The sequence below is a fragment of the Nerophis ophidion genome, linkage group LG21, assembly GCF_033978795.1.
Source record: "Nerophis ophidion isolate RoL-2023_Sa linkage group LG21, RoL_Noph_v1.0, whole genome shotgun sequence".
In the NCBI taxonomy this organism is placed as follows: Eukaryota; Metazoa; Chordata; class Actinopteri; order Syngnathiformes; family Syngnathidae; genus Nerophis; species Nerophis ophidion.
Genome location: NC_084631.1, coordinates 23,438,528 through 23,454,686, shown reverse-complemented (window position 1 = coordinate 23,454,686; position 16,159 = coordinate 23,438,528). Strand labels below are relative to the sequence as shown.

General features: G+C 39.5%; 1 protein-coding gene across 3 annotated transcripts; it reads left to right on the top strand.

Moving 5' to 3' along the window:
• Window positions 1–11,213, top strand: LOC133539920 (zinc finger protein 776-like). 3 transcript variants are annotated; one of them, XM_061882264.1, is made up of 3 exons: window positions 1–243; window positions 3,149–3,241; window positions 7,873–11,213. In XM_061882264.1, the coding sequence occupies exons 2-3, from the start codon at window positions 3,235–3,237 to the stop codon at window positions 8,799–8,801; spliced, it is 936 nt and encodes a 311-aa protein (XP_061738248.1). In that variant the 5' UTR covers window positions 1–243; window positions 3,149–3,234; the 3' UTR covers window positions 8,802–11,213. The 3 variants fall into 3 exon arrangements, with proteins under 3 accessions (XP_061738248.1, XP_061738245.1, XP_061738247.1); XM_061882263.1 differs by lacking the exon at window positions 3,149–3,241 and having other exon boundaries at window positions 30–64; window positions 119–243; XM_061882261.1 differs by lacking the exon at window positions 3,149–3,241.
• Window positions 11,214–16,159: the final 4,946 nt, after the last annotated feature.

Genomic DNA, 16,159 nt, shown 5'->3' with positions numbered 1-16,159 from the left:
ATGTCTCTCCAGCACCCAGCATTGTCCCACCCACGGAGCCATCTGATTGGTGACACGCAGAGCGGTAACAGCCAATCAGCAGTGTGTATTCAGAGCGCATGTAACAGCCAATCAGCAGTGCGTTTTCAGAGCGCATGTAACAGCCAATCAGCAGTGCGTATTCACGGCACATGGAGTCAGCGCTCAAGGCAGAGGCAGACAGAGAGGAGAGACTATGGGGGTTAGCAGAAAGGGGTTTAGCAGGTAAGCATAATGCAGCCGACTCTCCCAAATTATAATAAACACCTCCCAGTCAGCTACGAGTAACATCACTATGAGCCCGTTGATGTTCTAGAAATATAAGTGGCAGCTCAGATCGCTGGGTTTGAATCCTGGTTGGTTTGACATGTAATTTACAAAACTTGTCTGGAGGTTGCAAGATGACATATATTGTGACTGTGTCACTTCTCCCATGTGATGTCAAAATAATTATTCAATAAACTTTTTTTATGCAACTACAATTAAAGTATTTTTATTTAATTGTACCCAGGAGAGGTCATTGGTCAACACTCTATATTATTAACTTTATACTCCTATTCCCACCCACCTCAGGAATTACACTCACAGGTAACCCCTGAGGTGTCATCATTGACTGTTTAACAATTTATTTTTGATTAACATTATTTTTAGTATTTACTTAATTTTTCAACTATATGTTAGTCATACAACTAGCACATAACATTACTCTGTGTGGGGGAGAAGAAACACCCCACAATGTATGTCGTTTTGACGCCATACAGCCACATTTCTGTTTCCATGTATGGGATTTGAACTCAGTACCCTTGATTTAAGGGCCCACAGTGTTGACCATTGGGCTACCCTGGGTCCCATCCAGATTGGTTTTTCACTCATATACAAATGTAATCAGTGAACTATAATCAAGGCGAAACAAAAAACAAGTGCAATGTAGACATGGATTTGAACCTAGTAGTACTGGGTGAGAGGCAGCAGTCTTAACCAATGAGCTATCCTGTGTCTTGTTGCATTTAGGTTTGGACAGTAAATTGTTCAACCTCTTCATACTTTTATGAACCAGGAGTCCCCTATAATTGTGTATGGAACACAATCTTTGCTTCACAAATTCCAGGATAGACCAGGGGTTAAGACTACTCCCTTGTGATTAATGGTACTGGGTTCATACCCAGCTCTAACTGATAGTATTTCTTCCTTCTCATCTTACTTGATTGAGCCAGCAGTACTCAATTACATTCGTGTATGGACTAAAGTCTGAGCTCCACAATACTGAGGATAGCCCAGTGGTTAAGGCTGTTGTATTACAATGAAAGGTACTGGGTTCGAATCCCACTCCGGCTGGCAGTTTTTTGTTGTAGCTCATCATACTTTAGAGAGCCAGGGGTAGTACATAACATTTGTGTATGGAAAGATATATTCTCTTCACAAAAACAAGGATAACCCAGTGGTTATGACTGCTGACTTGGAATGAGAGGTCTTGGGTTAGAATCCCAATCTAGTTGACAGAATCTTGTTCCACCTCATCATACTTTATTGAGCCAGGGGAAGGCGACTGTATTTGTGTATGGAAATAAATTATCTCAACACAAGACAGAGGATAGTCCAGTGGTTAAGACTGCTACCTTGAGATTAATGGTACTGGGTTCAAACCCAGCTCTAACTGATAGTATTTTCTTCCTTCTCATCTTACTTAACTGAGCCAGTAGTCCTCGATTACATTTGTGTATGGAACAAAATCAAAGTTGTGCAAGAACCAGGATAGACCAGGGGTTAAGACTGCTGATCCGGAATGAGAGGTACTGGGTTCAAACCTTGCTGTGTTTGGGGTATTTTCTTCTACCTCATTATACTTTACTGAGCTAGGAGTCCTCAATTACATTTATGTATGAAAAAAAATATTTCTGCATAAGACCCAGGATAGCCCAGTGGTTAAGGCTGTTGACTCAGGTTGAAGGGTGCTGGGTTCGAATCCTGTTTGGGTTGACATGTAATTTACACTGTCTGGAGGCATCAAGCGGACATATATTGTGACAGTGTCACGTCCGTCATCTAAAGTTAAAATAATTATTTAATGATTTTTTTTATTCCAATTGCAATTAACCTATTTTATTTTAATTGTACCCAGGAGAGCTCATTGGACAACGCTCTTTATTCTTAACTTTATACTCCTATTCCCACCCACCTCAGGAATTACACTCACTCGCACACACTCAATCATTCACACACACACACAGGTAACCCCTGAGGTGTTATCATTGACTATTTGACAATTTATTTTTGATTATCTTTATTTTTTTATTATTTACTTAATTTTTCAACTATATGTTAGTCATACAACTAGCACATAACATTACTCTGTGTGGGGGAGAAGAAACACCCCACAATGTATGTCGTTTTGACGCCATACAGCCACAATACTTATTCCATTTATGGGATTTGAACTCAGTACCGCTGATTTAAGAGCCCACAGTGTTCACCATTGAGCTATCCTGGGTCCCATCCAGATTGGTTTTTCACTCATATACAAATGTAATCAGGGACGGCGTGGCGCAGTGGGAGAGTGGCCGTGCGCAACCCGAGGGTCACTGGTTCAAATCCCACCTAGAACCAACCTCGTCACGTCCGTTGTGTCCTGAGCAAGACACTTCACCCTTGCTCCTGATGGGTGCTGGTTGGCGCCTTGCATGGCAGCTCCCTCCATCAGTCTGTGAATGTGTGTGTGAATGGGTAAATGTGGAAGTAGTGTCAAAGCGCTTTGAGTACCTTGAAGGTAGAAAAGCGCTATACAAGTACAACCCATTTATTTATTTATAACTATAATCAAGGAGAAACAAAAAACAAGATCAATGTAGTTATGGATTTGAACCTAGTAGTACTGGGTGAGAGGCAGCAGTCTTAACCGATGAGCTATCCTGTGTCTTGTTGCAATTAGGTTTTGACAGTAAATTGTTCAAACTCTTCATACTTTTATGAACCGGGAGTCCCCTATAATTGCGTATGGAACACAATCTTGGCTTCACAAATTCCAGGATAGACCAGGGGTTAAGACTGCTACCTTGTGATTAATGTTACTGGGTTCAAACCCAGCTCTAACTGTTAGTATTTTCTTCCTTCTCATCTTACTTAACTGAGCCAGGAGTCCTCGATTACATTTGTGTATGGAACAAAATCAAGGCTGCTCAAGAACCAGGATCGACCAGCGGTTAAGACTGCTGACTCGGAATGAGAGGTACTGGGTTCAAACCTTACTGTGGTTGGGGTATTTTTTTCTACCTCATTATACTTTACTGAGCTAGGAGTCCTCGATTACATTTATGTATGAAAAAAAAAATTCTCTGCACAAGACCCAGGATAGCCCAGTGGTTAAGGCTGTTGACTCAGGTTGAAGGGTGCTGGGTTTGAATCCTGGTTGGGTTGACATGTAATTTACACTATCTGGAGACATCATGTTAACATATATTGTGACAGTGTCACCTCTCTCATCTAAAGTTAAAATAATTATTTAATGATTTTTTTAAATCCAATTGCAATTAACCTATTTTATTTTAATTGTACCCAGGAGAGCTCATTGGACAACGCTCTTTATTCTTAACTTTATACTCATATTCCCACCCACCTCAGGAATTACACTCACTCGCACACACTCAATCATTCTCACACACACACTCACTCACTCACTCACAGGTAACCCCTGAGGTGTCATCATTGACTATTTGACAATTTATTTTTGATTATCATTATTTTTAGTATTTACTTAATTTTTCAACTATATGTTAGTCATACAACTAGCACATAGCATTACTCTGTGTGGGGGAGAAGAAACACCCCACAATGTATGTCGTTTTGATGCCATAAAGCCAAATTACTGATTCCTTATACGGGATTTGAACTCAGTACCCCTGAATTAAGAGCCCACAGTGTTGACCATTGAGCTATCCTGGGTCCCGTTAAGGTTGTTTTTTTGCTCGTATACAAATGTAATCAGTGAACTATGATCATGCCAAAACAAAAAACAAGCCCTTCTAAGTTATGGATTTGATCCCAGTAGTACCGCACAAGAGACAGCAGTCTTAACCATTGAGCTATCCTGTGTCTCTTAGGCTCACTATCCTGACAGTAATTTGTAATTTGCTCCATCTCTAACATACTTTACTGAGCCAGGAGTTCTCGATTACATTTGTGTATGGAACACAATTGGTTCCATATGCCCAGGATAGACCAGCGGTTAAGACTGCTAACTCGGAATGAGAGGTACTGGATTCAAATCCCACTCTGGTTGATGGTGTTTTGTTCTCCCATCATCATACTTTACTGAGCCAGGAGTCCTCGATTACATTTGTGTATGGACCAAAATCTTATCTTTACAGGACCCAGGATAGACCAGGAGTTTAGACTGCTGACTCGGAATGTAATAATTTGCGCTGTTTTGTTTGGACTCTCCTTGTAGGCGTGTTGGTTTGTCGTATTCGAGCGCATCCTGCAAACTGGCTCCTTGGTCTTGATAATATCACCTTGTTCCAAAGGTTTGAACTGAAATATTTTCCCACACTAATGCTGTGGTAATTGGTTCTTTCAGTGGCGGGCCATGCATTTCCCACCTAGGCCTTCAGAGATGTCCACTTCAATGGTTACCTCTCAAAATACCACAATTAATGTCACCTTATGACCATTGCTGGAAAAATACTACACAGGAACCCATTTACGCACTACTGGGCATTGAATCACGACCAACAGTGTACATGACGGGTTTTTTTCTGGGGCATTTAAAAATCACTAAACCCACATCAGCAATTAAAACATATCTTATGTGGTACTGTCAAAATTAAAACTGAAAAAAACATATTAATAAAATAAAATACCTGAACTCACAATTAGTAGAACCCATTCGAGCTTCCGGGGTTTGCCGACATTGTCTCACAAGATGGAGTTTGTCTTTAAATATCCTTCTTGAAAATGGCGTTGCAAATATATGTGTTGTCTTGTCTAGTTATAGAAGATGCAGACAAGGCGTGTTTGCTCAATTCTTAAAGTTTACGCCATAGCGTGCTCATCAAAAACATCCCACACACACATTTTTACAACATTAGAAACCATTAGTAAATCGGAGGCTACTCAGAAGGCGACATAACTCCTGGAAATTACCTTTGGCCGTTAAAAGCCAGTATAGATGTGTGTGTCCACGTTAAAAGGACACGGCCGGCTGTCTTCTTTTAATAGTTTTATTACAATCTTCAGCAAGCTAGGTAATGTTTGCTGTGGTCTGGAACAACATGGCACACAAACAACTATCTGAAATGCAGCCAATATTACATACAGATAATGTGTCATGCAAATTAAATACAAAGAGGACATAAGTAAAGGAAATTAAATGAGCTCAAATATACCAACAAACGAGGCATAATGATGCAATATAGACATACATAGTATCAATTATCTTGCAGTGACCAAATATGCCTGATTAGCACTCCAACAAATTAATGACATCAACAAAGCTCACTTTTGTGCATTCACGCACAGCATAAAACGTTTGATGGACAAAATGAGACAAAGGAGTAGCATAAAACACGTCTTTCTGTGTATACATGAAAACAAACGGTTGAGTCACAGTTCACACAATGGTGAGTTCAACGGCCAGTGGGACAAAATGGCGCTCAACAAATACTCTCATAAGTGAAGCATGTTTAATATAAACAGTGGGATTTTCTAACAATTTGGAAAGTGTGTGTCGTGTTTGTCCTCCTACACAAACTATATTACAACAAAAAACATTTTTCACCTCTTTTTTACCATTTCCACACATTTTTTAAAGAGCTCCATGCCCAATCGCGCGCAGCTGCTGAAACCCAAATCCTTCTCTTGAACCCCATTAACATGCATGCACGTGGGAAACTTTGCGTCATTTTCATTTATTGTCGGTTAATTGACTTATCGAATAACGGCATAGACCTAATGTGCATTTACACTTTTCTGCTCAGTGATTAGCTACCAAATGTCATTGTTCCATTCTATTTGCCATTGATTTAGTAAGCCAACAGTTGCAGTAATGCTTGTGTGTGAATGATATTGGAGCACAGTATTACTCACAAAGTGCATAGTTGAATATTTCCACAGAGAGATACAACAAGTCAGCAGACATTAACTGATCCAGGCTGCCAGACACAATCACCCAAAACTTGCTCAGTTGGGACACAGCTTTCCATAAAGACTTTTCAAGCACATGTCCGAAGTAAAGGTTTGGACAGTACTGTAATTGCTAGTACTACAAGTAGGCAACACATGAAGAACCAACCCAGATGAAGTTCACATACATGCAAGAATCATGCTAACCAACAAAACATCTGATTTTAAATCCTTTCCTTCTTCAACATCTCTCGCTGCTCAAAAGAAACTCTAATAGTTACTCTAGTTTGAGTCAAAGTCATCTTTATTTTTCATTTTCAACATGCGCTGAACATGCAGGGAAATAAAAAATGTCCCTCTCTAAATCACGGTGTAAGCTAACTGTAAAACATGTTTTTTTCTAAAAGTTATATTCAAAATATAAAAGGATAGAATGAAGATAAAATATAGATATACACAATATACCAAATATGTATTTTGAAAAAGGAAAAGCAGCCACAAATACACAAAGATGTGCAAGATGTGTATTTGCAAACATGCAGAGAAGAAAAGAATGAGAAAACAAAACTAGAAACTGCCTGCTGAGTCATTTTCATAAGTTACTACCCTTATTAAGTTACTATATATCACTATTACAAACACATGCTAGCCAGGATTCTGGATTTTGAAAAGTAAGTTTACATTTTTTCCCAAGGTATACATTTTTTACATTCTCCCAAGGTATCTAAACTTGTAAGCACAACTGTATCAAACAAAACCTTTAGTAAAGTGATCACTGCAAACTTGTGCATTCTTTGACTCTGCCTTCTTCGACTGGTGTGCGTGCCGTTTTCCTTGTATTTTCGTCAAATATCACACTCTTTCACCCTTCTTGGTTACCTCTCAAGAAACTCTGAAGAAATGTTTATCTCTTTTGTGTTTTGAACGGATCCAACAGCCTAAAACTACACAAGCATAAGGCATTTTTCTTTCAAGAAAGGCAAAATACAGCCAATGACAAAAGACGCTCGCTGACCCAACACTACGAAGCTTGCATAGTTAACGAGCCGATGTGACGTATGGTAAATAAAACCTTGCTTCTGTTATTCCCTCATGTATAGTTGTCAGGACTTGGACTATGGGATAGTTTGTTTTTCTAACGCAAAGGAAAATTGTCACGAGCGAGATGCGAATGTGAGTACATATTTATTTAAACTAACAAATTACAAACAAAGGAAGCAAACAAAAGGCGCGCACGAGGGCAGAGAACAAACTTGACTACTGAAAACAAAACCAGCACAATGGCATGACTATAGACAAAAACAAAACTAAACAACTGTGACATAACAAAACCAAAAACTTGCTTGGCATGAGCATGAGGGAAACAGCATGGTTAGGCATGAATGGAGGTGTGCAATATAAAAAGTTGCTAGGCTGAACACATGGCAACTACATGTTTAAATAATACTAGTGATAATTACAAGCAGGTGTGAGAACTGAGGACAGGGGCGTGACATGAGGGCAAGGTGAAAATCAATGAGTTGGCATGGTAACAAAGAAAACAAGGAAGTGCAGGAACAGGAACCGAGCGTCCAAAAAATAAAACCAAACATGACAAAAACAAAACCGATCCAATGGGCGTGACAATAGTATGGTTATGACATCTTGAATATCGGAACCTCCGCTGGTGCAGGGCAATGTCTAATTTGACTGAGCAAATCTGACTTTTCTAAAACATGTTTGTCTTCTTGTGGTCTGCAGACGTCTGTGAAGAACATCTTCTCCCTAAACAACAGAAGTGGCGCTTTAGGATGGAGCAGGAAGAGCCACAACCCTACGACATCAAAGAAGAAGACCAGACTCCTCACCTTAAAAAGGAAGTGGGGGACCCATTGAACCTCTACTTTAAAAAGGAAGATGAGGCACACAGCATCAGTCAGGGGGGAGAGCATCTTGAAGGACTGGTGGAGGTTGAAGTCACCAAGATGCCATTGACTGGTGTGATTGTGAAGAGTGAAGATGATGAGGTCAAAGGTGAAAGTGAGGAGAAGAGAGAGGTGGAGCCTCCAAGCAGCAGCTCAACTCAACACATCACAACAGAAGCTGATGGAGACCACTGTGCAGGATCACAAGCAGACAAGCTCTTAGCTCCACAATCAGATAGTGACAACACAACGTCACACTCTCCTGACACTGATGATGAAGATTCTAAAGCTGATAAGACATGTCACACTGACAACACACGCTTTAAATGTTCTCATTGTGACAAAACTTATAATTACCGCTGTCATTTGAAAAAACACATGAGAACACACACTGGAGAAAAACCTTTTTCCTGCGCAATCTGCGGTAAACATTTTACTCACAGCCATCATTTGAAAACACACCAGAGAATACACACTGGAGAAAAACCTTTTTCCTGCTCGGAATGCGGTAAGGGTTTCGCACGAAAAAGTTGTTTGAAACAACACATGAGAACACACACTGGAGAAAAACCTTTTTCCTGCTCAGAATGTGGTAAAGGTTTTAGACGGAAAAACGTGCTGACAGAACACATGCAGACGCACACTGGCGAAAAACCATTTTCCTGTTCATTCTGCGGTAAAGATTTTTTGCGAAGACAGTATTTTAAAATACACATGAAAATACACCCCGGAAGAAAAATCATTTACCTGTTCAATCTGCGGTAAAATGTTTGTAGAAAGACAGCATTTAAAAGTACACATGAGAACACACACAGGTGAGAAAGTGTTGAGTTGCAGTGTGTGCGGTGAAAGATTCTCTTATAAGTACCAGTGTAAGAAACACAAGTGTGCTGGTGAGAACAGCAGCAGCAAATGAAGCTGCAGGGTTTTTAAATAAACTGTCAGAAAATGTTATAACTTTTACATTCTAGCAAGATCAGCACATATAACAAGTGTGACATCATTGTTGTGTGTAACACAATCTTGGAAATATGCTTCTTTTATGTATAGATGCATTAAGTATAGTGCTTTTTCAGTCAAGTACATGCATTAATATACAACATTGTGGACTTTTATTTAAAAACGACCTCCATTTTGACTGAAAAGGTGAGAGTAAACAGTACAAAATATGCATGTTACATACAATAAACGTTTAACGTGTAAATAGATATTCATAATTCATTTTTATACTTAAGCGTTTTTACATCGTTTTTTAAAATAATGAAGGGTTAAATATTTTCATTTCTAATTATACATAATTTCATAGATGAACTCTTTTTATATGATATATGTATGTGTTTTACATGTGATCATATTTTTGCTTTTGAGTACACATAAATCCCTCTTACAAATGAGTTGGGAAATTGTGTTAGATGTAAATATAAACGAAATCCAATGATTTGCAAATCCTTTTCAACCCATATTCAATTGATTGCACTACAAAGACAAGATATTTGATGTTCAAACTCAAACTTTTTTTTTTTTTGCAAATAATTAACTCAGAATTTCATGGCTGCAACATCTGCCAAAGTAGTTGGGAAAGGGCATGTTCACCACTGTGTTACATCACCTTTTCTTTTAACAACAATCAATAAATGTTTGGGAACTGAAGAAACTAATTGTTGAAGCTTTGAAAGTGGAATTATTTCTCATTCTTGTTTTACGTAGAGCTTCAGTCGTTCAACAGTCCGGGGTCCTGTTGTCGTATTTTACGCTTTATAATGCGCCACACATTTTCGATGGGAGACATGTCTGGACTGCAGGCGGGCCAGGAAAGTACCCGCACTCTTTTACTATGAAGCCACGCTGTTTTAACACCTGGCTTGGCATTGTTTTGCTGAAATAAGCAGGGGCGTCCATGATAACGTTGCTTGGGTGACAATACATGTTGCTCCAAAACCTGTATGGACTATTCAGCATTAATAGTGCCTTCACAGATGTGTAAGTTACCCATGCCTTGGGCAATAATACACCCCCATACCATCACAGATGCTGGCTTTTGAACTTTGCGCCTACAACAATCTGGATGATTATTTTCCTCTTTGTTCCGGAGGACACCACGTCCACAGTTTCCAAATATAATTTGACATGTGGACTTGTCAGACCACAGAACACTTTTCCACTTTGCATCAGTCCATCTTAGATAACCTCGGGCCCAGCGAAGCCGGCGGTGTTCCTGGGTGTTGTTGATGAATGGCGTTCCCTTTGCATAGTAGAGATTTAACTTACACTTACAGATGAAGCGGCCAACTGTAGTTGCTGACAGTGGTTTTATGAAGTGTTCCTGAGCCCATGTGGTGATATCCTTTACACACTGATGTCGGTTTTTGATGCAGTACCGCCTGAGGGATCAAAGGTCCGTAATATCGTTTACGTGCAGTGATTTCTCCAGATTCTCTGAACCTTTTGATGATTTTACGGACTGTAGATGGTAAAATCCCTAAATTCCTTGCAATAGCTCGTTAAGAAATGTTCTAAAACTGTTCGACAATTTGCTTACAAATTGGTGACCCTCACCCCATCCTTGTTTGTGAATAACTTAGCATTTCATGGAAGCTGCTTTTATACCCAATCATGGCACTCACCTGTTCCCAATTAGCCTGCACACCTGTGGGATGTTCCAAATAAGTGTTTGATGAGCATTTCTGAACTTTATCAGTATTCCCAACTTTTTGTCACGTGTTGCTGGCATCAAATTCTAAAGTTAATGATTATTTGCACAAAAAAAAAATGATTATCAGTTTGAACATCAAATATGTTGTCTTCGTAGCATATTCAACTGAATATGGGTTGAAAATGATTTGCAAATCATTGTATTCCTTTTATATTTACATCTAACACAATTTGCCAACTCACATGGAAAAGGGGTTTGTAGTTCATATTTACTTGTTCACATCTTAAACATCTTCTGGACCACTTCTGGAAGCATATTATTTTTTTACCTTATTCATCACTTGAGTAGCTGTGTTTTACGAGATCAGTTCCTATATGTACGATTAAATTATTTGTTGGGTCTTGATAATCCAATATGTCATCTTTATTACTCTCTTTGGTAATATGATTATTGGTTTGTATGTACGTTCCCAGACATTCATGCAATATGTAATGTATGCTTCAACTAAAGTTGGGTACAATGAATTGTGTTAATATTTATGTATTTTCTTCTATTTGCAGTCCTTTTTTTATATGTTTTCTCTATATGATGTAGTATATATACTTTCCAGCCCAGTTTTATCATTCATAATCCATCCATCCATCCATCCATTTTCTACCGCTTATGCCCTTTGGGGTCGCGGGGGGCGCTGGTTCCTATCTCAGCTACAATCGGGCGGAAGGCGACGTACACCCTGGACAAGTCGTCACCTCTAACTACTAAAATGTAATTACCTTTACTTTTTTATTTTTAATATTATCCATCATAATTTGTGTTTTACACGTTTACAATATCCAAATATGATTAATTTAGTTTTATTGAGATTTAGTGACAGTTTATTGTCAGCCATCTTTTAGAATAGAATTGAATAGAAAGTACTTTATTGATTCCTGGGGGAAATTCAGCACAGTTCGGTCACAATAGATAATAAAATAAATAACATATATTATATATAGAATATATGAATACAATAAATATATTCTACATATATTCTGCATTCAAGTGCAGTCAAGAAGGAATATATATATTAATGGTCAAGTTATCGCTGGATGAAATAAGATGAGAGCTAAATCAAGCAGTAATGAAGATGAAGAATGGAAGGTTGTTATCTACATAATTATATATAATTACACTCAGTTTGGACATTTAAAGACCACTTTCATGCAGTTCATTTGAGCAAAGCAAAAGAAATGAGGAAAGTGAGTTATGCTAAACAATGGAAGGATGTTAATATCAGCAGTCAATATTCAAACATTGTGAATGTACGTCTAGAAATATCAATGGATGAAGTGGAAAAGAGGAAAGGTGTGAAAATAACATTCATGAGCCCCGCCTCCCAGGCGGTCAGGCTGACAGTAGCCTCGCACAGTAGTCCCAGCTGCAGTCAGAGCAGAGAGGACAGCCTCATTATTTGAACATGGTTCATGTTAATGAGCCAGTCAATAGATTATTTTTGCACGTCAATGTCAAAACCCTCCAGTCTTTTGATCAAATGTGATACTCTAACATTTAGCAATGCAAAACTAAATTGTTTACATTTGAAGATAAACTAAGAACCTAAGAGTTTATTTGCAAATCCCAATCATACTTAGGTTTTTTATATCTCTTGTGACAATGAGCGCTGGGACGGAGAGGCTTCGCAGTGTCTTGGCTGGGTGAGCAGGTGTCGGACACCTCAGTCACCTTGGACGTATCCTCGCTCATCCATTCGGACTGGACACTTGGTTGCTTTGTTGGGTCTGCTCCTGTCTCTGGCCATGCTCCCTCCACCCCAGCGGGCGATGGCGTGGAACACCGCAGAGGCCACCACAGTGTATATGTTTCTTTTACTTTTTATTCATAGCTGTATGTAGAAGTGTCTGGTTGTATCCACTGCTTTAATGTCCTTTGTGTTCTTTGATGTTTGATGTTTCCTTCTTACACACATGTGAGAGAGATGTGTACTATGGCTATGAGTTGGGTTTTTTCCCCCTTGGCCTCAATCTGCACCCCCTCTCCAGGGCCCAGGCTAAAACCGATTTTTAAATTGTATTTCAATCTTCTATTTTTTTGTCCCATTCCCCCCACCTTGTTTACCTGTAAATCACCTTTTTTGTAAGGGGCGCTGGAAGCCGGCAGACCCGTCAGCGATCCTGTTCTGTCTCCCTGTAATGTTTGTCTGATCTTGAATGGGATTGTGCTGAAAATTTTAATTTTCCTGAAGGAACTCTCCTGACGGAATAAATAAAGTACTATCTAATCTAATCTAATCTGATATTGCTCTCTCCTACCGCGTCCATTGCAATGGATTATGTAAATGAGGTGATGAAGTCTTCTCGAAACTTTTAGAAAAGCCAATAACTGCTTTCCTTACTAAAGAGTTGGCAACTCTGATCTTACTAGTCGGGGAGAAAGGGAGCGGGGACCCCATACTTATATATGCTGTATAAAATTGTGAATGTGTTTTGGAGTCAACTTGTCCAAAAAAGGTACTTTTGACAGGGTCATCAAGGTCCACCTCAATGTATGTATGATGTTACCATGGAGACGTGAGGGACGAGCGCTTGGTGTTAATGATGCTCTTGTGTTGCCGCAGGGTTTTTTCTTGCTCACTCAGGCTCCGGTGGCCTGTGGAGCCGCAGAAAGGGTCCATCTTCACTGTGGGCAGCATTGTGGACGAGGGAAGACGGCGTTTGGCATCATTTAGTAGAACCTTGCTGAAGTGGAGGTCAGAAAACATGGTTTTGGTCCGTAAGTGTTAAGCCTTGGCAAGAATGGGGACTCCGTTGCAGACGGGGAATGATTGACGCAGGCTTTATTCAACAGTTTCTGAGAACTCTCTTCAGACAGAATGAATTACCAAATGGCTAAAAACTCTAGACTAGACACACTAGAGCAGGGGCCATGAAAGCCAAATATTTTAAAATGTATTTCCCTGAGAGCCATACAATATTTTTTAACACTGAATACAAATAAATGTGAGCAATTTTAAGTAAGACCAACATTATCACAATTTCGAAAGGGTTAAAAACAATAAAAGTCAGTTCCCAGTGCCTTGTTGTATTTTTTGAAGTTTTTTTCAAAATTTTACCGGTCCCGGAATATCCCTAAAAAAAGCTTTAAAGTGCTTGATTTTCGCTATTTGCGATGCGACTATCCATTTCCCTGTGATGTCATACAGTGTTGCCAATGTAAACAAACAATGGCGAATACCACAGCAAGATATAGCGACATTAGCTTGGATTCAGACTCGGATTTCAGCGGTTTAAGCGATACAACAGATTACGCATGTATTGAAACGGATGGTTGGAGTATGAAAGTATTGAAGAAGAAACTGAAGCTATTGAGCGAATAGCTATTGACGCTATTCATAGCCATTGCGTGGCCGAATAGCTGCGTTAGCATCGGCGGTAAAATGTGCGGACCAAACGATCAGGACTTTCGCAGCTCTTGACACTGTCGATTGGTAAGTGTTTTTCTCGCATTAAATGTGGGTGGAAGGAAACGTAATATAGTTGCAAATGCACCTGCAGGTTATCCATACATCTATGTGCCATGTCTGCTTAGCACCGCCGGTAAACAGTATGTTAGCATCGATTAGCGTAGCATGTTAGCATCGATTAGCTGGCAGTCAACATCAACAAAACTCACTTTTGTGATTTTGTTGACTTTATCGTTGCAAATGCATCTGCAGGTTATCCACTCATCTCTGTGCCATGTCTGTCATCACCGGTAAAATGTGCAGACACTCCGGCACATTCAATGGGGGTCTGGCGGCAGACATTTTCACATCTTCGGTGCAACTTGAATCCCTCCCTGTTAGTGTTGTTACACCCTCCGACAACACACCGACAAGGCATGATGTCTCTAAGGTTCCAAAATCTTAGTCGAAAAAACGGAAAATAACAGAGCTGAGATCCAATGTTTGCAATGTGTTGAAAATGAAAATGGCGGCTGTATTACCTTGGAGACGTCACATTCTGACGTCATCGCCACAGACCGATAAACAGAAAGGCGTTTAATTCGCCAAAATTCACCCATTTAGAGTTCAGAAATCGGTTAAAAAAATATATGGTCTTTTTTCTGCACCATCAAGGTATATATTGACGCTTACATAGGTCTGGTGATAATGTTCCCCTTTAAGCCTCTTATGTATGGATGGTATAGCTCGGTTGGTAGAGTGGCCGAGCCAGCAATTTGAGGGTTCTAGGTTCGATCCCCGCTTCTGCCATCCTAGTCACTGCCGTTGTGTCCTTGGGCAAGACGCTTTACCTCCTAGTGCCACCCACACTGGTTTAAATGTGACTCAGATATCGGGTTTCACTATGTTAAGCGCCTGTAATGAGGCGGCGACTTGTCCAGGGTGTACACCGCTTCCATCCGATTGTAGCCGATATAGGCTCCAGCAACCCCCGTGACCCCAAAGGGAATAAACGGTAGAGCGCTTTGAGTCAATCGAGAAAAGCACTATATAAATACAATTCACTTCACTAATTCTTTTTAATAACATTGTTGTTCTGAAGCTAACCAATAATAAATAAAAAACTTCTTACCATCAATGTGACTTCTTGAATAGGTGTGGTAGAAACGGATGGATGGATTGAAATGCATGAGAAAGTTTTATATTTTTTTAATTGGTATTTTTAACACTGTGATTACCTGTGGAATTTATCATTAATTATCCTGTTAAGCAATATCAGCTGAGATTTATCTGAGAGCCAGATGCCGTCGTCAAAAGAGCCACATGTGGCTCTACAGCCAGAGGTTCTCTACCCCTGCAGTAGAGTAAAAAAGGAAACGTAGCACAGGGCAAAAAACAAACGGAAAGTCACTCCTGAGGGAGGAAAAAAAGCCGATAGCAAAATCTATAAGGATCAAATAAAAAAACAACAGTCTACAATTTACTGCACCAAAAGAAAATTGCTCACGAAGAGGAGACAAAAAGCTATAAACAGAACTACACTATAATGGGCTAAGAAAACTACAAATTAAGAGATTTATATTTGTATAGCGCTTTTTCTCTAGTGACTCAAAGCGCTTCACATAATGAAACCCAGTATGTAAGTTACATTTAAACCAGTGTGGGTGGCATTGGGTAAAGTGTCTTGCCCAAGGACACCACAGCAGTGACTAGGATGTAGTGATGGGTTGATGAGGCGTCATGTAGCGTTTCGACACATTGCAAAACTGTATTGACACTGTGTCACTGAATACTGACATCTGCTGGACATTAAAAATCCCTACAGGCAACCTATGGACCGACTCAACTGACACTGATTTTATGACCTAGTATATACAATAATATGAACAAAGTCATTGTATTTCATTTAGAATTATTTCATATCTTTATTTAAATAAAAATATATTTTTTATCTTTTTTAGATACAGTCAATACATAATGAGAACATGTATCATAACATGGAAATCTAAGAGAACGTGTTGTGAATGAGGA